Source organism: Anolis carolinensis, chromosome 2, assembly GCF_035594765.1.
Source record: "Anolis carolinensis isolate JA03-04 chromosome 2, rAnoCar3.1.pri, whole genome shotgun sequence".
Classification (NCBI taxonomy): domain Eukaryota; kingdom Metazoa; phylum Chordata; class Lepidosauria; order Squamata; family Dactyloidae; genus Anolis; species Anolis carolinensis.
The window spans coordinates 88,732,124-88,754,494 of record NC_085842.1 but is presented as its reverse complement, the minus strand read 5'-3'; the positions used below and the strand labels follow the sequence as shown (position 1 = coordinate 88,754,494).

General features: G+C 43.3%; 1 protein-coding gene across 6 annotated transcripts in view; it reads right to left on the bottom strand.

The window, feature by feature from the left end:
• Positions 1 to 22,371, bottom strand: part of uimc1 (ubiquitin interaction motif containing 1) — a 106,124-nt gene that overhangs the window by 21,117 nt on the left and 62,636 nt on the right. For all 6 annotated transcript variants that reach the window (XR_010002681.1, XM_016991539.2, XM_062970186.1 and 3 more), the window contains 3 exons: positions 19,929 to 20,017; positions 18,413 to 18,492; positions 11,141 to 11,306 (listed from right to left, as the gene is read on the bottom strand). Coding sequence is in view for 5 of the 6 variants with exons in the window: in XM_016991539.2 (XP_016847028.2) it covers positions 11,141 to 11,306; positions 18,413 to 18,492; positions 19,929 to 20,017 (335 nt within the window). In the remaining variant the exon portion in view is untranslated. The remainder of the gene's footprint in view (positions 1 to 11,140; positions 11,307 to 18,412; positions 18,493 to 19,928; positions 20,018 to 22,371) is intronic.

Here is a 22,371-nt window from a genome sequence, read left to right as displayed (position 1 = left end):
CGCAAGGATGTGGAAAAATATGTCAACACCTGCCCAGTATGCCAGCGCTCCAAGATACGAAGGGAGAAGCCCTCAGGGCTTTTACACCCCCTTCCTACCCCATCTCGCCCATGGGAAATAATTTCCGCGGATTTCATCACTGACCTACCACCTTCCTGTGGATTCACCACGATCTTAGTGGTGGTGGACCTATTCACCAAGTTAGCCCATTTCATTCCCTGCGAAGGCCTCCCCACGGCCAAGGAAACTGCGGATCTATTTCTTCAACATGTCTTCAGACTACATGGATTGCCCAAGAGTTTAGTCACAGACCGTGGATCTCAATTCACCTCTCGTTTTTGGAAGGCACTACAAAAACTATTGGGCATAGACTCTCGCTTATCTTCAGCTCATCATCCCCAAACAGATGGGCAAACGGAGCGCACCAATGCCACTTTGGAGCAGTATCTTCGCTGTTATGTAAACTATCAACAGGACAATTGGGCTTCTCTGTTACCACTGTCTGAGTTTGCCTACAACAATGGAGTTCAAGCTTCTACAAAAGAAACGCCGTTCTTTGCAAACTACGGCTTCCATCCACGTTTCTTCCCCCCTGTCATTGAAACTTCAGAGGTTCCCGCAGCAGAGGATTGGCTGCAGGAACTCACAGCGGTGCAACAACTTTTGCTCCAGCAACTGGACCAAGCCAAGGAGGACTATAAACGCCACGCTGACAAACATCGCCAGCCGGGCCCCGAAATCAAGGTAGGAGATCGGGTTTTCCTGTCCACTCGCTTTCTGCCCTCCCACCGCCCTTGCCGGAAGTTAGATGCCCGTTTCATTGGCCCCTATCCAGTGGTGGCGCAATTAAACCCCGTGACTTTCAAACTCCAACTTCCGCGTTCAATGCGCATTCACCCAGTGTTTCACCGTTCCCTGCTCCTTCCGGCGGATGGTGTGCGTCCTGATACAGACCAACCGGCCCCCCCTCCTGTTTTGATGAATGGGGAGGAGGAGTTCGAGGTTGAGGACATTTTGGATTCTCGCTTTCACCGCCGCCGCCTACAATATCTCATTGACTGGGTGGGTTTTGGCCCTGAGGAACGCTCCTGGGAAGACGCCTCCACAGTCCATGCTCCTGATCTAACCCGTCGCTTTCATCAGACCTATCCCACCAAACCGCGACCTCGCGCCTCGGGGAGAGGGCCCCAGTTTGGGAGGGGCCTTGAGGAGGGGGATAGTGTGATGACCCATGGGCCTTGTAGTCCTGCTCAGGACATTGTAATTCCTGATGAAGATGAAAACTTGGGTTTTTTACCTTCCCAGTCTGAACTGGATTCCTCTCTGCCAGATCTTTCCCAGGCAGATCTGGGAACCTTGCACCTGCAAGAAAGTTGTCTCCCAGAAGTATGTCAAACAAGCCCAGAGCCTACTTCTCCCGTATTCTTGCGCCGGGAGTTTTGTAAACAACAGAGAAGTTTGGATTCAGCTTCGCGCAGGAGTGCGAGGATTGCAGCTAAGAATGTGGCCAATTAAGACTGCTTCTCGTGAGAATCTTTGGGGAGTCTCACATCTGGTCTCAGAGTTAGCTTTCGGTTCTGATTCCCAGAGAACTGCTTCGGCGGGAAGCTAGACTCTATTTAGGTGTTTTACCCGCGTAGTAACTTCGCGGAGTCAATTCGTCAGCCTACGGAGCGAGTTGTGTCTGGACAGCGCGCTCCGGTTCAAGCCTCGCTCCTGCTCAAGCCTTGCCTTGCTATCCAGCCTTCGCCTTGCTTCCCAGCCTTTGTTTATCTACGGACTTTGCCTTGTTTCCCAGGATCAATCCTTGCCTTGTTCCACGGATTTATCAAGTTATTCCACGGACCTTGTTCTTGTTCTTAGTTACCTTGTTCCACGTTCAAGCCTTGTTTCAAGTATCAAGTTATTTCCTAGCCTCGCTCAAGTTTCATGGACTAAAGGACCTTGTCATCTCCCCTCACTTTGCTTGGCAAAGTGAGTGTTTCGGTTATTGGATTACAACTTTGGACCTTAATATTTCTTATTGGACATTGCTTTTTTGGACTAATTCTGACCTTTCCTGGAAGGTCTAATTCTGGACTATTTTCTACACTTGTTTTTATTGACTTTATATATTCCTACAATAAAGATATTAGATAGATTCTGGCCTCTGTGTATGGTTATTGGTGCTCTGCAGCCTGGGTCGTGACAATGACATTTTTCAGGACTATCTAGACAGGTTCTTGATAATCTACCTGGACGATTTTTTGGTGTTTTCTAGATCACAATCAGAACATGAGAACCACGTCAAAATGGTGTTACAACGATTGCGGGATCATGGACTTTATGCCAAGCTGGAAAAATGCGCCTTTGATCTACAAGAGGTAGATTTCCTTGGTTACCGCATCTCGCCTCTAGGGCTTTCCATGGATCCAGCCAAGGTCTCAGCAGTATTGGAATGGCGGGCGCCAACTAACAAGAAAGAGGTACAGCGTTTCTTGGGGTTCGCGAACTATTACCGCAAGTTCATTCCAGATTTTGCCCGCTGGTCTGACCCCATCACTAGCTGCATCCGTGGAAAACAGCCCTTCCGCTGGACTGATCAAGCAGAGAAAGGGTTCCAGCAACTAAAGAAACTATTCACGTCCCAGCCAATTCTACAGCACCCAAATCCTGGAACCCCTTTTATTGTGCAAGCGGACGCCTCTGATGTGGCAATTGGGGCAGTACTCTTACAACCGGTGGGAGATCACCTCCATCCCTGTGCCTTTTACTCTCGTCAACTAACCACACCAGAGAGAAATTACACCATTTGGGAAAAAGAACTACTGGCCATTAAGGCAGCCTTTGAAACTTGGAGACATTGGCTAGAAGGGGCCAAATTCCCCATTGAAGTCCACACTGATCATCGTAATCTAGAACATCTAAGAACTGCCCGCAAGCTAAATCAGAGGCAGCAACGTTGGGCTTTATTCTTCGAACGTTTCAACTTCCAGATTCATTATGTGACCCCAGCCCAGACCAAGCAAGCAGACGCCCTGTCACGTAAACCGGAATACGCTGCAGGACGCAAGGAGACCTTTGAATCCCAACTATTACAACCCGAGAACTTTGCCACGCTCACGGTGGGGAACACCAAATCCATTCCCATTGGTTCAACTTCCCCTACTCCAGGACCCATCTGTGCTCAAGAAATCAGGGCTAGTCAGCAAGCAGATGCCTGGGCGCAGGACCAACTTCGCCAAGGTCTGCATTTTCCCTTTTCGCTTAAAGATGGGCTGCTCTGCTATAGAAATCATGTTTATATCCCACCCGGACCGGGCAGGGAAAAGGCGCTTCGTCTGTGTCATGACTGCAAACCAGCAGGACACTTCGGACTATTTAAAACTATGCATTTGATCCTAAGGGATTTTTGGTGGCCCAAGATCCGCAAGGATGTGGAAAAATATGTCAACACCTGCCCAGTATGCCAGCGCTCCAAGATACGAAGGGAGAAGCCCTCAGGGCTTTTACACCCCCTTCCTACCCCATCTCGCCCATGGGAAATAATTTCCGCGGATTTCATCACTGACCTACCACCTTCCTGTGGATTCACCACGATCTTAGTGGTGGTGGACCTTTTCACCAAGTTAGCCCATTTCATTCCCTGCGAAGGCCTCCCCACGGCCAAAGAAACTGCGGATCTATTTCTTCAACATGTTTTCAGACTACATGGATTGCCCAAGAGTTTAGTCACAGACCGTGGATCTCAATTCACCTCTCGTTTTTGGAAGGCACTACAAAAACTATTGGGCATAGACTCTCGCTTATCTTCAGCTCATCATCCCCAAACGGATGGGCAAACGGAGCGCACCAATGCCACTTTGGAGCAGTATCTTCGCTGTTATGTAAACTACCAACAGGACAATTGGGCTTCTCTGTTACCACTGTCTGAGTTTGCCTACAACAATGGAGTTCAAGCTTCTACAAAAGAAACGCCGTTCTTTGCAAACTACGGCTTCCATCCACGTTTCTTCCCCCCTGTCATTGAAACTTCAGAAGTTCCCGCAGCAGAGGATTGGCTGCAGGAACTCACAGCGGTGCAACAACTTTTGCTCCAGCAACTGGACCAAGCCAAGGAGGACTATAAACGCCACGCTGACAAACATCGCCAGCCGGGCCCCGAAATCAAGGTAGGAGATCGGGTTTTTCTGTCCACTCGCTTCCTGCCCTCCCACCGCCCTTGCCGGAAGTTAGATGCCCGTTTCATTGGCCCTTATCCAGTGGTGGCACAATTAAACCCCGTGACTTTCAAACTCCAACTTCCGCGTTCATTGCGCATTCACCCAGTGTTTCACCGTTCCCTGCTCCTTCCGGCGGATGGTGTGCGTCCTGATACAGACCAACCGGCCCCCCCTCCTGTTTTGATGAATGGGGAGGAGGAGTTCGAGGTTGAGGACATTTTGGATTCTCGCTTTCACCGCCGCCGCCTACAATATCTCATTGACTGGGTGGGTTTTGGCCCTGAGGAACGCTCTTGGGAAGACGCCTCCACAGTCCATGCTCCTGATCTAACCCGTCGCTTTCATCAGACCTATCCCGCCAAGCCACGACCTCGCACCTCGGGGAGAGGGCCCCAGTTTGGGAGGGGCCTTGAGGAGGGGGATAGTGTGATGACCCATGGGCCTTGTAGTCCTGCTCAGGACACTGTAATTCCTGATGAAGATGAAAACTTGGGTTTTTTACCTTCCCAGTCTGAACTGGAATCTTCTCAGCCAGATCTTTCCCAGGCAGATCTGGGAACCTTGCACCTGCAAGAAAGTTGTCTCCCAGAAGTATGTCAAACAAGCCCAGAGCCTACTTCTCCCGTGTTCTTGCGCCGGGAGTTTTGTAAACAACAGAGAAGTTTGGAATCAGCTTCGCGCAGGAGTGCAAGAATTGCAGCTAAGAATGTAGCCAATTAAGACTGCTTCTCGTGAGAATCTTTAAGGAGTTTAACATCTGGTCTCAGAGTTTAGCTTTCGTTTCTGTTTCCCAGAGAACGGCTTCGGTGGGAAAGTTAGACTCTATATAGGTGTTTTAACCGCGTAGTAACTTCGCGGAGTCAATTCGTCAGCCTACGGAGCGAGTTGTGTCTGGACAGCGCGCTCCGACTCAAGCCCCGCTCCTGCTCAAGCCTTGCCCTGCTTTCCAGCTTTCGCCTTGCTTCCAGCCTTTGTTTACCTACGGACTTTGCCTTGTTTCCCAGGACCAATCCTTGCCTTGTACCACGGATTTTATCAAGTTATTCCACGGACCTTGTTCTTGTTCCTAGTTACCTTGTTCCACGTTCAAGCCTTGTTTCAAGTATCAAGTTATTTCCTAGCCTCGCTCAAGTTATGGACTAAAGGACCTTGTCAATTCCCCTCACTTTGCCTGGCAAAGTGAGTGTTTCGGTTATTGGATTACAACTTTGGACCATAATATTTCTTATTGGACATTGCTTTTTTGGACTAATTTTGACCTTCCCTGAAAGGTCTATTTCTGGACTAACTTTTACATTTGCTTTTACTAACTTTATATATTTCCTTAATAAAGATATTAGATAGAATCTGGCCTCTGCGTATGGTTATTGGTGCTCTGTAGCCTGGGTCGTGACAGGTGTCAACAACCGGCTCAGCCCATCATAGATAGGTTGGACGGTTCGCATTCCAAAAGCTGAGCTCCACTGTCCCATCCACAGTACCATGCCACCAGAGCTTACCTCCAACAGAAATAGCACACCTAGAACAAGGAGAGAGCTGGAAGCAAAGCAATCTCCTTAAGAGAAACTTATATCATTTCTTAGGACAAAAATGAGAAAACAAGGCATTTCTGCCTCTCAATCATCACTACAAAAAGAACAGCATCTTCCTTCACAACATGCTGGGCTAGGTTGTACATGTTCATAATGCTCACTGCAACTGAACTGTAATTTTATCACGCTTTGAATTTCTCCTGTCAGTAAATAAATTCACATTCTCCTGCCCATTAGGTATCACTGCCAAACCCCTGTTTTTGTTACCCTGTAGAATTGGGTAGTTCCCCCCCTCCCAATCCTTACTGATATGACCTGGGAGTTTAAGGAAGCTTTACACTGATTACCCAGGGAGGGGCAGCACATGGCTCCCCAGTATTTCTTTTTGCATAGCTCAGAAAATTCCCAAGAACTTGTTCATTTTTTAAAAAAACACCATCATATTTTTAGAAATAGAGGAATGAGAGACACATCAAACATGACAAGGCCTTCTGCGCCCACTTTCAGTTAATTATTGTATTAAGTAAGTGTATCCTGTATACCCATGGAGAGGGGAGAAACCGATGTGGTATTATGCACACAAATCAAGAAACACAGCACAATGTCCATTCCTAATTCCTCAGATATTCCTTCCTGCATTCCCATTTCTATTGCAAAGCACTACAGGAGAAGTGCTGGAAATCTCCATGACAATACCTCTCAAAGGGCAAGCCAGCAAACCCCAGAATGGTTTTATAGTGCTGCCACGGCAGTCTTGTCAAAAGTGTCTTTTTGTTTATCATTCACAGATACAACAAACATCCAAGTCTTCATTTGAGAAAATAACCCTGAACAGAATTGATGGCTTTACATAGGGCCTCCCCTGCCCCGCCCCTTATGATAATCTGTTTCAATTTGCCATCCATGTTATTCTTTTTGTGCCTTATCTTATCAATGGAAAGATGTATAGTACACTAGCCCTTTTAAGAAGTGATAAAGCTTTTCTCAGTGCCAATTCTATTTTATGCTGCACCAGTGACACTTCTCTGGGTGTTGTTTTTTTTAAAAGCAGCATTGGCAGAAACATGACTGCAGCTCAGAGAACTGATGACTATGTTACTGTGCACCTGGGGGGGGGGGGGCAATTTCAAACCTTGATCTAGTGTGAGATTGGTGGCTTTAGCAATGCGATTACTGAATAAATGAATGAATGTGGACACAAGCTATGACTCTGGAAGGTAACAGCCTAAAAGAGAAACTAAAGCACTCATCACTTAAGTCTGATAGCTGTTCAAGGGACCAAGGAAAGAACCATATAGTGAACTCCAGCAGAGTGACCTAACTATTTTCTTCTCTGTGCAAGAACAGACTTCTGGCACAGAGTGAAAAAGTACTTGGGTCACTCTGCTGGAGTTCACCGTATGGTGAACTGCCACCTACTTCCTCCTCGTGGTACCATTTGGAGAAGGTAACTTCTGCATTGAATCACCACCATAGATGTTACTGCAACTGTTAGCTCATCAGGGATCTGATAACAATGGGCCAGCAAGAACTCCAGCTGACCCTATAAGTGCTTGCATCTGGACTGGCTCCTCATCAGACAACAGTTTGTTCAGGCACAGACAGTGCTCTTAGAGGTACCATCCTCGTGTATCTGCTTGGCTGTTTGCTTCCTATTTTGCCTTCAGGTGTGACATGTTACAATAGTGCCCACAGAATTATATCTGTTTTCCTGGAAGACAGACTCCAGTCAGTCTTGTGTTTAGGGGAGAGATGTGTCAGCATGAGTCAACAGACTGGACACTTTCAACTACAGCATTTGCACACATAAAAATAGACAACTGCATGGGACTGGTGTTACTAAGAATCATCCAAATTAAAATAGTATCTTCAGGTTACTAGCTCAAACAAGAGCCAGCACATTTCTCATAGACACTAAGAGAACAGTCATCAGGCAAGTCACAGAGATTCCTTTGTAACTGAAAACACTAAAAGATGTTAGAGTTTATAGTACCACAGACCTTCAGAGTAAATCCAATTAAGAAGTCCTAACAGTGGATGACTGACCCTTAAGTCAACACTAAGAGAGAACTACAGCAGTCTCCTTTGAGAAGATCAAGAAAGCGAATGAAGTGCAGAGCTTTAGTTTCTCTCCACACTGCCCTGACGCCCTGATCAGAGGGTGGCAAAACAGAAACACAGTTCTGAAGGAACTACAGGATGCACAACACCAGAAAACACCACTAAAGCTTGCTACAACAAGTTTTGGTTTTACAGATACTGATTAAATATGGAATTATGATGGTGTCCTAGTTATCTTTTCAATCTCGCAGGAAACCTGTTCTGAGGTGGACCTGGCTGTAATTCCAGCCCACCAAACCTTCACTTGGTACCAAAATGTGACACACATCGTTGTTGTAAGATATGCATTAGTAGTGGTAAATTATTGGGAAGGTGGCCTATATCACAGAACACCTTCCAGTATTCCTTTGCAGCAAGGGACAGTGGCACACTAGACTGTGCCATTGCCAACACTCCATATTCCTGATTGGTTGGCGACACTGAGTTGGGGTTCAATCCCAGGCAAAAACCAAGGAAGACGAATTCTCAGGTTTACATGCTGCAGAAGTAAACAAAAGAAATTGAAATGTGCAGATGTGACCACCTTTCACCCTAACATCTATAAGAGCAGGAAGGCTGCTAAGAGGAAATTTACTCCTTTATTCCATTCCCAGGTGCATAACTTTTCCCACCTTAAACTGTCAAGCTAAAGTGAAACAATTTACCAGAGCTCACGAAATGGACCATGCAAATGGACCATTTCTATGCTATTGGTCATCTGTTATCATTTAGCCATGGTCCATGTGATGTAGCTAAAACAGACCTGCCTTGTGGCAAAGTTCATGCTTGCTACAAAAGCCCACCCCACTCTTAGACTGTCCTAAGGAGTTAAAGGTAGTTATGAATGTTGTGTAAAGGACCCAATAGGCATGTATTTATTTGATTTATGTCCCACCTTTTTCCCTATGCAGAACAAAGGCAGCCTAGAGCATTTAAAAACATGGTACAGTTAAACATTATTTATATGAAGTTTTTAATTAAAAATTTTTAAAGGCATCTTTAATCTCAGTCTTAATGGAAAAAGTAAGTAGGAAGGGCAGGGAAAGGTCTGGTACTAGCTCCCACCAGCCCCATCAAATTGGGGTGGCTCAATGGTTGATGATGACTGAGAGCAAGAGGTAGTAAAGAGGAGTTGACCCTGGGGAGATTATGAAAAAATATCAGGATTTCATTCTATTTTTATTTTGGAATAAATTTTAAATTATTACACCACTTCACTTCTTCCCCTTTTGTCCAAAACACAAAGCAAGTACCCAACAACTAGCCAATTAATTTTCCCTTTTTGAGTATTTTTTTTTCATAACTATGATAGTACATCACTTTAGAGGCATCTCAAAACTGCAACAAAGACCAATCTACAGTGGTTCAGACATGCTGAAAGCAAAGGCTTCCTCAGTAATGCAAAGACAATCTTTGTTCCCATTGCAAGATATGATGGCACCATAGAAAAGCTGTGATATCTGACTCAAAATTATTTCCACTGTATATACAACACTAAACATTGCTGTAAGCAGTGCATTTATGCATATATTAATAACATAATAAAACATATACAAAATTCCTCAATGGTATAGACAGACAAGCACATCTTTCCTTATTTAAATAAATTCTTATTTTCATCATAAAGTTACCAGTTCTCAATGTACCACAAAGAGAAGTTTGAGGAACCAATGTCAAAAGAATTAAAAAGCCAAGCCCCTTACAAAATAATTAATTTAAAACACTGCTCAGATTCACTACATTTAACTCTCATGGTTTCTAATTCAATACATTATGATTTGTCAAAATCTACGTCAAGTTTTCCATGTGTGAGGGCAACAATTTCAGAACAGGAATAATGGCTACTAATAATTCATTGTAGCTTTGCTTGACAATGTTATTCCACAAAGAAAAAGAAGATATGCCAATTACATTAATCATATACCATTAAAAATGCAAATTGGCAACAGTCCTCTGGCTTATGAAGTATTTCTAATGTTGTCCTCAGTACTTGATTAGGTGCTCTTTTCCTACCTAAACAAAAGGGAAGCCAGGCACTATATTAGCAGGCCCTTCACTCGATTTACTGTAGTATCTCACTACAAAGTCCGTATGTTTGGGGGTGGAGGTAGAGAGATATTCGTGCTAATTAAAAAACAACAGTGTTAGCATAGAGCCTTTATATGTACATACTCAATCTGCCCAAAGCTTTATCTGCTGGGTTAGCTGAGAGCTTTTTCCAGCATTTTGCCAGCGGAAAGATTACAGCAGCCACACAAAGATGATGCATGCGTGGAACTTCTCTTTCAAAGGGCTATTCCTCAGCATAGAAAGAATCTAAGGATGTAGTTCTTAACACTCTTCCTAGGGAGTAACTATACTGAATAAAATGTGACTAACAGTTGAGAACACATGCACAAGAATAATCTTGTAAGTGGTTGGCATGTACTTCATAAAAAACAAATCAGGTTTCAGCAACAAGCAACCCAGGACCACTTAGAAAAGGCCTTGAGGTCCAGCAACAGATGCAGGGGATGTCAATCAAAGTCATAGGCAAGAATTTTAGTGGATGTGATGGGGAAGAGTTTTAGAAGGTCTGGAACCAAATGTGAGCTGAGAAGGAGAAACAGCATTCACTCAAGCCTGGTCCACTAATGTGAATTATATGAGTTCATTTGACAGAGACTGTGTCACATAAATCATAAGGACAAACTCTTTCCACCGCCCTAGGGGTAGTGAGGGAGTGAGGAGTTGCAGGTAATTTCAGCAGAAATTAGGAGGCTGTTCTCCATCCCACCAGCCTCTGGGGTATGTGCATATCTCAAATGTCAGAAAATAGACACAAGATTTTCAGGATGCAGGTAATGTCAGCATGGTATTCCAGGGCAAGGCATCATATTCAATAACATACTGGCCCCCTTTTAATTTTTACATTTTAAAATGCTATGCTTTTAAGGTTTTTACCATCAGTTGTTCTTCATATTGACATAATTTTTGTATGTCTTCAGGTAGTTTCTGGTTTAGAGCAATCCTGTCACAATGTTTGCAAGATTTATTTAGAGAGTGCTGGCCATTGCCTTCCCCTAAAGCTGATAGAGTGTGATTTGCCCAAGGTCACCCAGTGAGTTTCCGCAATGGCACGGGATTTGAATCCTGGTCTCCCAGAGTCCTAGTCCAACACTCCAACCACTACACCACACTGACCCTTTCTCCATATAAGCTAGTTGTAACTAATGCTGTAACTGAAAAGACAAACACAGAGATCAGGCCTTGAATTGGATTAACCACAATCACAACAAGCAGCATGTGAATACAGGTATAGCAAACCTGGAGCATCTTCATTTGCATCTCCTCCTGTGCCATTACAATTCATGGCATGTAGCTCAATTTCTGAAATGGGGAATCTGTGATCGCAAAGAGGACATGACATGAGATCTTCAAATGGAGGAGTCTGGACAGACTTGTTCTCTGCAACATCTTCCTCTGCATCTGCCTGAGAAAGAGGTTAAGAGATTAGCCAAGTAGTTTTCTTGAGGCCTTAATTCTTCATGTTCCATTGAGCTTCCTTGGACTCCTGCAGTTTCTGGCCCTCCCCAAGCTCTGCACTTTCAGCACCAGTTTTTATTCCTTCTAAACAGCCAAAGAACCCTGCTTGCTCTGATGAGTGAGCACTACAGTACTAATACCTAAGGCTTACTTCAAAGGCTCCCTGCCCTCCGAAATCGCCACGAGGCTCCCTTGGAGATCCATGTGTTTTATTTAAAATGAAGTAACCTGCAAAACCACTACGATTCCCCTGGGAAAGTATAAAACAGTCTTCAACTGAGAAAGTAAAAGTGTCAGTAAACAAAAAAACTAAAACCAACTGACAGAAAATGTCCACATTACAAACCCAGATTTCTGTCAATCCTCAGGAGAAGTACTGCCTTCAGAGTGTACATCCTTGTGAGATAAGAGATGCCGCCCCCATCCTCATGGCTGGCTTGAGTCAATGGGAAGGGTTCATTCACTCTGCTACATCATGGATAGCACAGGAGCATATGTGCATGCATAGTGATGAGATGTGTGTACTTGAATTTGGGCATGTCTTTTGAGTGGTTTTTGAATGATGATAGTGTTTCTAAATACAAAGGATAAGGTATCAAACCGAGACAACTGTTGCAACAGAATGTATATTGCAAGCATTTTCAACAAGTCCTTTGATCATACTTCTATTCAATAATGTTTCCTTGTGGACAAGAGATTGGGTTTTAAACATCATTTGCTTGCATATGGCCTCCTTGTGGACTCCCAGCTGGGCTCAAATCTGTGTGTACAGATACTGAAATGTAGTCAATCTGCTTTATCAGAGCCACTCATTGGGAAAGTCAATTTAAATACGCAGGTACAAAATCTTCCCCATATAATCAGAGTCTGCTTTTCTTACTAGGAAAGCAGTATTCTGAGCATATCTACTTGAAATTCATATTTGTCAGATGTTGTGGAAAAACTGGCTCATTTTGTCCATTAATAAAGGGTATGAAAAATAAACTTTGGTAATTAAGAATTACATCCTGACATATAATAATAATAATAATAATAATAATAATAATAATAATAATAATAATAATAATAATTTTGTATCCTGCCTCCATCTCCCCGAAAGGACTCGGGGCAGCTTATATATGGCACAAGGTGCGTAAAACAACGCATAAAATAAACATACAGTTACAATACAAAATAAAACCACTAGTATATGAAAACAACAATTTGAACTCAGAACAGCACCCAATAACCTATAGTGTCAACTGTCATAAAAGTTGACACTAAAAGTTGGCTTGACAGCAGTGTGTGCGAAAAAGACCTTGGAGTCCTTGTGGACAACAAGTTAAACATGAGCCAACAATGTGATGCGGCAGCTAAAAAAGCCAATGGGATTCTGGCCTGCATCAATAGGGGAATAGCGTCTAGATCCAGGGAAGTTATGCTCCCCCTCTATTCTGCCTTGGTCAGACCACACCTGGAATACTGTGTCCAATTTTGGGCACCACAGTTGAAGGGAGATGTTGACAAGCTGGAAAGCGTCCAGAGGAGGGCGACTAAAATGATTAAGGGTCTGGAGAACAAGCCCTATGAGGAGCGGCTTAAAGAGCTGGGCATGTTTAGCCTGCAGAAGAGAAGGCTGAGAGGAGACATGATAGCCATGTACAAATACATGAAGGGAAGTCATAGGGAGGAGGGAGCAAGCTTGTTTTCTGCTGCCCTGCAGATCAGGACACGGAACAATGGCTTCAAACTACAGGAAAGGAGATTCCACCTGAACATCAGGAAGAACTTCCTCACTGTGAGAGCTGTTCGACAGTGGAACTCTCTCCCCGGGGCCGTGGTGGAGGCTCCTTCTTTGGAGGCTTTTAAGCAGAGGCTGGATGGCCATCTGTCGGGGGTGCTTTGAATGCGATTTCCTGCTTCTTAGCAGGGGGTTGGACTGGATGGCCCATGTGGTCTCTTCCAACTCTACTATTATATGATTCTATGATTCTATGGACTGTAAACAAGAAAAAGGAAAGGGATATTGCAAGTTGTAGCTAAGGAACAAGGGAATGGAATAAAATGTTTTTATTTACATGCTTAAGTACACTGTTTTATGTTCCATACAATGTAATTTATGTTTTATTCCCATTGTCTCTGTTTTGCCTTTTGAAAATGTTCTAGTTGTCTCTTAGCAATATTTCTTCTTGGTACTGCTCTATTAATTACATTAGAGGTATATTATCTCATCTGATTTTGGAAGCTAAGCAAGGTTAACCCTGGTTAGTACTTGGATGGAAGACAGTCAAGGGACACCAGGTGCTGTAAGATATATTTCAGAGGAAGAACTGGCAAAGCCACCTCTGAGGATACCTGACCCAAGAAAACTCTATGAAATGCATGTAGTAGCCATGAATTGATAGTGACCTGATGACACATATACATATACAAATATTATTCTACAGTACTTGTATGATGCCAAAGCTGGAAACAGTGAAAACTAAGAACATATCAATGTAAGAATTGCTCCACAGCTATTAAACCAATTGATGGGGACAACCAATGAAGGAATGCTGCTACCTTCATGCTCTGTATATGGACTCCCTAGAAAGGTCTGACAAACAGAAATAACCCCACAGTTTGATCCAGCAATGTTTTCTGTGTCTTTATCAAATGGCCAACTAGTTCAACAATCTAATAACTTGTTAAGACACGGTTAAAGGTAAACAAGAAAGGGCAGAGATAGCTCGTCTTCCTGTTTGTCCTTAACAACTTGCAATCAGAACTGTATAACTCTATAAAAGGGGAGATTGTTTCTAAGGCTTCTTGACTTAGCTCCATTGAGAAATCTATCTGTAACTGTATCCAAACAATAGTTGAAAATGTCAGAAAAGATTCTGAAGAAAGAGAATACTGCTTTCATTGAGGCTCCAGGTTTCCTGGTTTTGGGGGGGGGGGGTTGGGGAGGGGGAGGTTACTAGACACCTCCACCAACCTGGATATTTACTTCCGAAGAGCTTAAGCTAAATTAGTGCATAATTTAGCAGGTCATGTTGAAGAATTTGCTCAAGGCTACTTTATCAGTTTCCTGGCAAGTTGGGAGATTTGACCTGTCTCCTTAATTCAGGTCCAATACAATATCCATCCCATCCTACAAATACAAGACAGAAATATAGCAGAACCTTTCTGATAACGCTCAATATGTATGAAGGGCCATTATGTGTCTTCTTAGCTTGTGTATGAGAAATGTACTGAATCAAAAAAAATCAGCCCCCAGTTCTATAGCTGTGATGTCTCATGGGCCTTGTAGTCCCGTTCCTAGTGCTATTGTGGCAGATGAGGAGGAAAATTTGGGATTTCCACCGGTTCAGCTTGAATCGGAGCCTCGCCACCTGGAGGATGTTTGTCCTCAGGAAGTTAACCAAACAAGCCTTGGGCAGAATTCTCCCCCGTTTTCCCGAAAAGACAATTATAATAGAGATAGAGGAGCGAGGGAGGCTAATCGCCGGAGCCTCAGAATCGCTGCCAGACAATTAGCTGATTAAGTCTGCTTCCCTTGGGAAATTCTAAGGAGTCATGCATCTGGACACAGTTTGGGTTTCACTTCTTGTTCTCCAGGGAAAGTGTTCTATTGGCGGGAAAACAAGATCCTATATAGGGGTTTTGCCGCAAGGGGAACCTTGCGGAGTCAATTTGTTCAGCTTGAGGAGAGAGATCGTGTGTGGACTACGTACCCCAGTTCCCTGTTTCCTGGATCGAGTTTTCAGCCTTGTCTTGTTTCACGGATCAAGTTTCCAGCCTAGCCTTGTTTCACGGACTTCTATGGACTCAGTTCATGTTTCATGTTTGCCTTGTTTCAAGTTTTGATTTAGCCAAGAATCAAGTCTATTTTCCAGCCTTGTTGTCAAGCTACTTTGGATTTTAAGGACCCTGTCATTTCCCCACACTTTGCTTGGCAAAGTGTGTGTTTCGGTCAAGTGGATTAAAACTTTGAACTCTAATATCTTACATTGGACAATACATTTCTGGACTATATTTGGCCTTTCCTGAAAGGTCTGCTTCTGAACTATATTCTTCACTTGTTTTTATTGACTTTATATATTTCTATAATAAAGATATTAGATAGATTCTGGTCTCTGTGCATGGTTATTGGTGCTCTGCAGCCTGGACACTGACAATAGCAGGGATTTAGAATGAAAGAAAAACATATCTGAGCTCTTTTCTTGGCTTTTTGTGGAAGAAAGTTAAATACTATTATCTGCATGTTATTAAACTCACCCATTTCCTATCTCCAACAGAGTTTCCGAGTCACAGCCAATGCCTCTCTGAAATGCAGGGGCCCTGTCTTAAGCTATTCATATTCCTAAAGGCCTGAGGCTGACAACTACCATTTTCAAACCGGAAGTCTTCTACCTAGTGTCAGTCTACCCAAAGGATTTCTAAACATTTAAAGAAAAGAAGATTTGCCAGAAGCATTAAATGTCTGCTTAAACATTAAACTAGCTAAATGGGACCTACGGAATAATCTAAAATAAGTAGTTTGATTGGGGTGAGACAAGGAGACATATTCTCTTATACACACATTTTGTCCCTACTAACTGTGCAGTTCCAAGGAAACCATCACTAGAGGTAGCTTGACTGACGGCTTAGGCAGGCCTTATGTTTGTTCCATGAGTAGTCTCCATTATGTAGGCCTGTTGCTTAGCAGCTTCATTATAGAATCTACATTGTCAAGTATGAACCCAATTCTATGTGAGGAATTTCATTGACTGATTGAAAATTGTTTGTATGTGTGTGTGGGTGGATGGGTGTATGATTGGTTGTTTTTGAAAAGGACCAATCTCTAATATGCCAAATTCCCTGCTGACAGTTGATCAGTACCAAATTGCATGAACCAACAAAAATTCTGCATGCAAAATCCTGCACAAAATAATTTTCTGCAGAGATCTGAGCCCAAGGGGAAAGAATCAGATTGAGACTTCTGCAATTGCCCAGCTACACTGCAGCTGCTGCTACTACTGCAACAACAATAACAACAAATCTTCCTGGGCATTTCATATCTTGGCACTGCTACATCTTGTTAAGTGCTATGATACTGTGGTGTGTCATGAAGACAGATCAAGCACAGAATGAACCATGCCAAAGATGAAGATCTTCTGATCAAATCAGTGTTACCCTAATAATATGACACATACAAAGATGTGAAGAGTGCTCTCTCGCTCGCTCGCTTTCTTTGTGCTCCTTCCCATTTCCACTTTATATGGCATTGCCAATCACATATTTTCCAAATACCAGGTATCCAAATAAACGGCTTACGCTCCCACAGTAAATAACTCATTGTAAATGTAAATGCAGCATTGTGTAGCAACACTTGTCAACCGCCTCCTCCCGAATGGCTTTTGACAAGCCCTGAAAGAAGCCTTAACTGCATCACTGACTGCCCACTCAGCAAAGGGGAAAGCAGCGCCATCCCACGATGTTTGCAAGAAGAGATGCCCTGAGCAACTGAGGCATTGTCTACTCAAACAGGGATCCTCACACCCATGGGGCAGCAGCAGAGGCACCACTAATGTGGACAATATTTGCTGAACAGGAAATCAGGCTGGCTGGTACATGGCTTACCTCCCATTTACCACTGAGCCATGCAAAACTAAGTACTTTTTTTTCTTTGTGTTAAGAGCAGAGGGTAAAGCCCTGTTATATCACTTTGGTCTTTTTGCTCATCCAAATTACAACCAGAGCTTGCAAATGATACCTTTCTTGGATTATAACTCACAGAATACACTAGCCGGTATAACCACAGGTTGTACTTGCTGGCTGATGCTTGGAGCTGTAGTCTCAAAAAGTAACTTCTCAAAGCACTGAAATATCTAGTGATGTATTACCATGTCTAGAGGATCTATCTTTTTCTATCTGTTGTTTTAAAACAAATGTCCCTCTCCCAAACCATGTGTAAAAATATAAGAGACCATCTTATTGTTTGGACTGTGTCAGAAAACCCTTCTTTTTATGTAATCATCATGCAAAAATTGCATCAATGTCATACTGCCTGAAATATGTCCTTAAGAGAAGAAACCAGGTTTATTAAAATAGCTGTGACAATGCAAAGCCACTTTTACATGTAACAGTTGCCTTATTGCAGAAAAATAACCTGTACAGCCAGAAGACTCTAAAATGGCTTTTTACATATGGCTCTTCTTGTCAAACCTTCTTCAGTTCAGCTGTATTCATATACCCTGTCAGAACAGTACTTGGAAATGCCTTTGACACTGCTCTTCCCCTTAAACTGCAACGTAAATAGGTCTCTTTCCCAGAAAAAGCAGCTGAAGTCAGATGTCACTGTTGTGACAGTTGTATGGTGACTGCAGAACAAGTTTAAGCATACAGGAAGGCAAAGTAGACAACAGCATTCATTTGGTGATGAGGAGGTAATCATAGGAAGTATTTCTTGTCTATGATTGGTAAAGCAACACTCTAAATACTTGAATTGCTCACAGAAGTACTGTAGGAATTCCAAAACAGTCGCATTCAGAACAGTGCTAGGACATTGTGAGGCTCTGTCTATGCCCTTCTTGAGTAAGCACATGTTACCTCCTCCCTCAAAGGTTGGAAAAGAACCAACAACCGAAGTTTAAGCACACTGTGAAGTCATCGTTTTGCCAACATGCTTGTAAGTCCTTTGTTCAGTCAGAGTTGTGTGCTTTAGGGACAAGCACCTAAGTCCCTCTCCTAAGCAGGGCTGAATGGGGTCTTTCAGCTCATACCACTTCCCATGTAGCACTCACTGATAGGTGTTGTGTGCAAGATAATAAATGTGAGAAATGAACACCAATCCTTTCAACTAACAAAGGTGCCAAGTCCATGGTCGCTGAGATGGTGCAACAGAAATTGCTGGGAAGAACTGTTGACAAAAGGAGGGGGGACAAGAAGGAGACCCAATGACAGCACACACATATACACACACATTTGTGCACAAATACTTCCTACCAGGCTATATTGTTTGCAAGGCAGCTCATTTTGGAAGACAGGCAGGAAACGAGACTCTGCATTCCAGACGCTTCACTGGCTGTTATCCCTTAGGGATTTGCTTACCTGCAGAGAGACATCTTTGCTGGATGAATGGATTTCTCTGCTCTCGGGCTCGATAGCTTGCGATGGACTCGGCTGGGTCTCTGCAATAGAAGCCTTCCATGTTAGCAACAGCCCAGCCCCTCCTGATTCTCCAAGCTCCCCTCCAACCCCGCAGCACATTCCACACTAGCTGATAAAACTTATCCCATTTGCTTTACAGCGTCTTCACAGTTTCTAAACATTTTTTAGACTTGTCACAAATGTTAGCAGACAATGTGCAACAACGTAGCTGGGTAGAAGTTTAAAGCTATAGTATAGTAATTTGTGGATAAATCCACTGGTGCTCTTCAGCTTAATGGGGAATACAAATCAATAGGGTGTGTAGGCTGTATCTCAGGTCAGGCTTTTGCTGGTGAATGGCACATCACAAGAGCCAAGCCCTCCCTCTTAGGAGAAAGACCACACACCTATTGTTTTGCTCTACAGCTTGCCTTTTCTTTGTACCCTTAGAACACCCCCCCCCACCCCAGTTATAATCAACAATAAAAACCTCATCCAGCCTCCTGCAGAGAATCTCACAATTAAACCTGTTCCTGAATGAGATGTGAAAATGACAAAAAAAGAGCTTGCTTTAGAAAAATACATTTCAAAATCAGATTGGGTTTAGAAGAGAACAATTTAACCTTGAACAATTTTCTTGCTTACTGAATGTAAGAATGTTCCTTTCACCCTAGCATGATTTTGAAAATGTATGCCTAAGGCAGATGGATTTATAAGCAGTGCTGTATGACTGATTTGCTTTGAACTAAGGAAAAAACCACACATTGTTCAGGACTACCATCAAAGAACCAGCGGGTGGGGACCACTGATTTCTTGCTAGGTAGCCCTCCTGTCACAGCTGGGGTTGGTGTCCTGGTCTGTCCTAACAGTTAGCGGTGCACTGAAGCTTCATTAAACACCTTGTTGCAGAAGGAAGAGAAGGAAGCTCATCTGCTCAACCAGAGAGGAAAAAAGGTTTCATTCAGTTTCTGAAGTACAAGTTCAAGTGTTCTTATCCCTAAGAAATAATAGTTGCCATAAAATATTTACGTAAGTGGCACTAGGACAAAACAAAGCAGCTTGGCAGGCAATGCTCACTCTTGTGCTCAGTCAGGTATAAAAAAAGAAAACAGAAAGTGGGCCAGCAGTACCAGCATGCTGATACCATCCTTTCACGGAGCTTCACAGAAAGCTCCCAAAAAGTTGGGGAGGGAGGGCATGGGTTCTCAGAGAAGCCATCAGGGCTGCTGCCAAGTGAAAATTGTATGAAGGGAGTTGGGCAGACTGTTTTCTTTGGGCAGAGGCAAGAAATGCAAAAACAAGACTGCAAGGGAGCACATACGAGTTTTTGTTTTCTTTAGTCTTTTCCTAAGCATTGACTACACCCACTTCAGATACATGGGACTGCAGTATTTAAAATCCCATGAAACTTGTTTGCCTGAGAGGAGGTGACCTTCCTGACTCAAGCCTGGGAGTGAATTGTAAATGGTGTCCATACCAGGGCAAACAGTGATCTCTTCCTCAGCACGATTCTCTGTGGAAATATCTGGGCTTCTCTTACTGTCCAGGGGGGTCAAGGCAGAAATGCTATCAAAACACAAACAACATAATAAACCAGTGTCGCAACATGCAGGTTTCTGAAAATCAGATGCAGTCCTGGGAGATCCAGCTCTACAAGAAGGGGAGGCAAAGAAGCTAGAAAGGGAAGGCACAGGCTTGAAAGAATTCTCTCTAACAATGAGACAACAGAGAAACCCTTCTTCTCTAGATACTTACTTTCTAAAAGCAAAAGAAAGGGTCACTGTGTCATACAAGAGAAACTGGAATTTCTATTCAGACCTGCAAAAGCTTCTTTGATGCTTTCTGTTCTTGGGCACAAGAGTACAGTAGGTAGCAGAACAATTCTATCCCTGGTGAGGAACTCCTTGGAGCAGGAAGGGGCGGAGATCTGTCTGACACCACGCTCTTCTTTCTTCTATCCTTACTGTTAATTTCCCCTGTTTCATCACTGCACACAGCTCTCTAAAGCAGTAGGAATCTGACACAACTCAAACCTTCCCTACAGCAAAGTCCTTCCAAAACAAACAGAGCATCTCTTTCGAGTAGCATTTAACTGTATCTGGTTCCTCTCATTCTGACCTTCCAGTGCCGCCATTTTCCCTGAAAAGAATAACCTTCCATATCACAGGAACATACTAGCTGTTCCATGTGACATTGTCAACCTGACACCCTCAGAGTTCAGTGTGGTTCTTTGATTGGATTGATCAAGTATGCAAGCACAAACTTGAAAAGCACAAATCCCAGTACTGACAAAAGGCAAGATTTATTTAAATTAGACGTGATTCTCAGAGAGCCAGGAACAGCCACCATAGATTTATGATAAATAAGAAAATCCTGATGGGAAACCACAAGTGACTTCTCTCATTCGCTCACTAAATAAACCATCTCAAAGCATTTGTTACGAGCCCAAGCAGAGTACAGCTTACTCTGTGTAAACCATCAAGACTCGCTTCAAAAGGCTTCATGCTAAACAATTTGCTATGACATTTATAAAATGCGCTAATCAATTTGAAGTCAGCTCGTACTGCTCGCTACACCAACTATTTCATAGTAACAAAGCATATAATCATTTATTAAAACCTCAGTCTAATGTACTTTGCACAACATAGGAAGCAACAAAACTGAGTGGCCCACAGGGTTGAAGGAGACCTCTTTGGTTAAAGCTGCTTCCAAAATTATTCCGGCAGCGTACGAACTGAATAGCATCTAAAACCCACTGACCAGGATGTGTGCACAAGGCTCTACTGGGCAAGCTGCCAGTTGCCAGATGGTCATGCTTAATGTGCACAAAAATGAGAATACGGTAGCGACTGTCATCTTAAAGCAGATGTGCTGTCTGATGAAGTTAGATGTCACAGCATGTAATGGTCAATCTTGATCCTAGCAGCCTGATGAGGGCAGCCACTAGCTGCATCGGATGTTCCCAGGGCCATAGTTTGGCAAGTGAATTATATGCCATCAACCCTGTTTGGGGCTTGAAAAATGTAAACAGCACCTAATTCAGCCAGAAGAGTTATACACATACTGTCACCCAGAGTCTGAGGAGGAAATGGAAGAGGCATTAAGTGCAGAAGCCTTGCACTGTTTTCACGTGCCTTTGATTTGAGACAAAGAATCTTTTCTGATCAAGCACCAGCTAATGCAGAGGTGGGGAAAGTGCATTCTTTCATTTTATAGCTCCCAAGTCTGCCCAACATTCCCATTTGGAGGACAAAAACTCTCTCTTAAGTGGGTTAAAATGGACCTGGAATGATGCTGACCACTGAAATAAATGCTCCAAATTTTCTTTTGAAATATGGAAACTGGCTGAAAACAGATCAAAAAAGTCAGAGAGGAAATGACTTCTGGTTACCCCTGAGTTGGATTTACAGACCATCTGGAGTCAAAACCAAAGGATGACAACCTATTAGAGTGGTGAAAATTGAACCTTGCTGCAGTTGCCTGGACAACTCACTACTTGCAATATTATAACTTGATGAGGAACCAAGGTCATTATTTTCATCTCTCTCTTCCACTCAGTCGCAGAACTTCCTGACAGACTGCAATTGCAAGGAAAAGGATTCACACTTGAATCTCCCAACTCATCTTACACTCACAATGGTGAAAGTGAGGTCCTAGTTATTGTGTTACATACTATTCAGTAGGGTTTACCTTACTGAAGAATAGGAACAGTCATCACATCAGCCCGCTCGCTGCCTCAAAATGCTGTTAGATCAATGAGAAAGGAAGCCACCAGACAGAGAAAATGTTACTTCACAACAAGAGCATTTTAATTATAAAATCTGGGAAAGCTAACTTGAGGATAAAATATTTTTTAGAGTTAGACCTGTGGCTAGGCAGCAATTATAGAAACTTTCCTGGAAAATTAGTTCATGACTCTA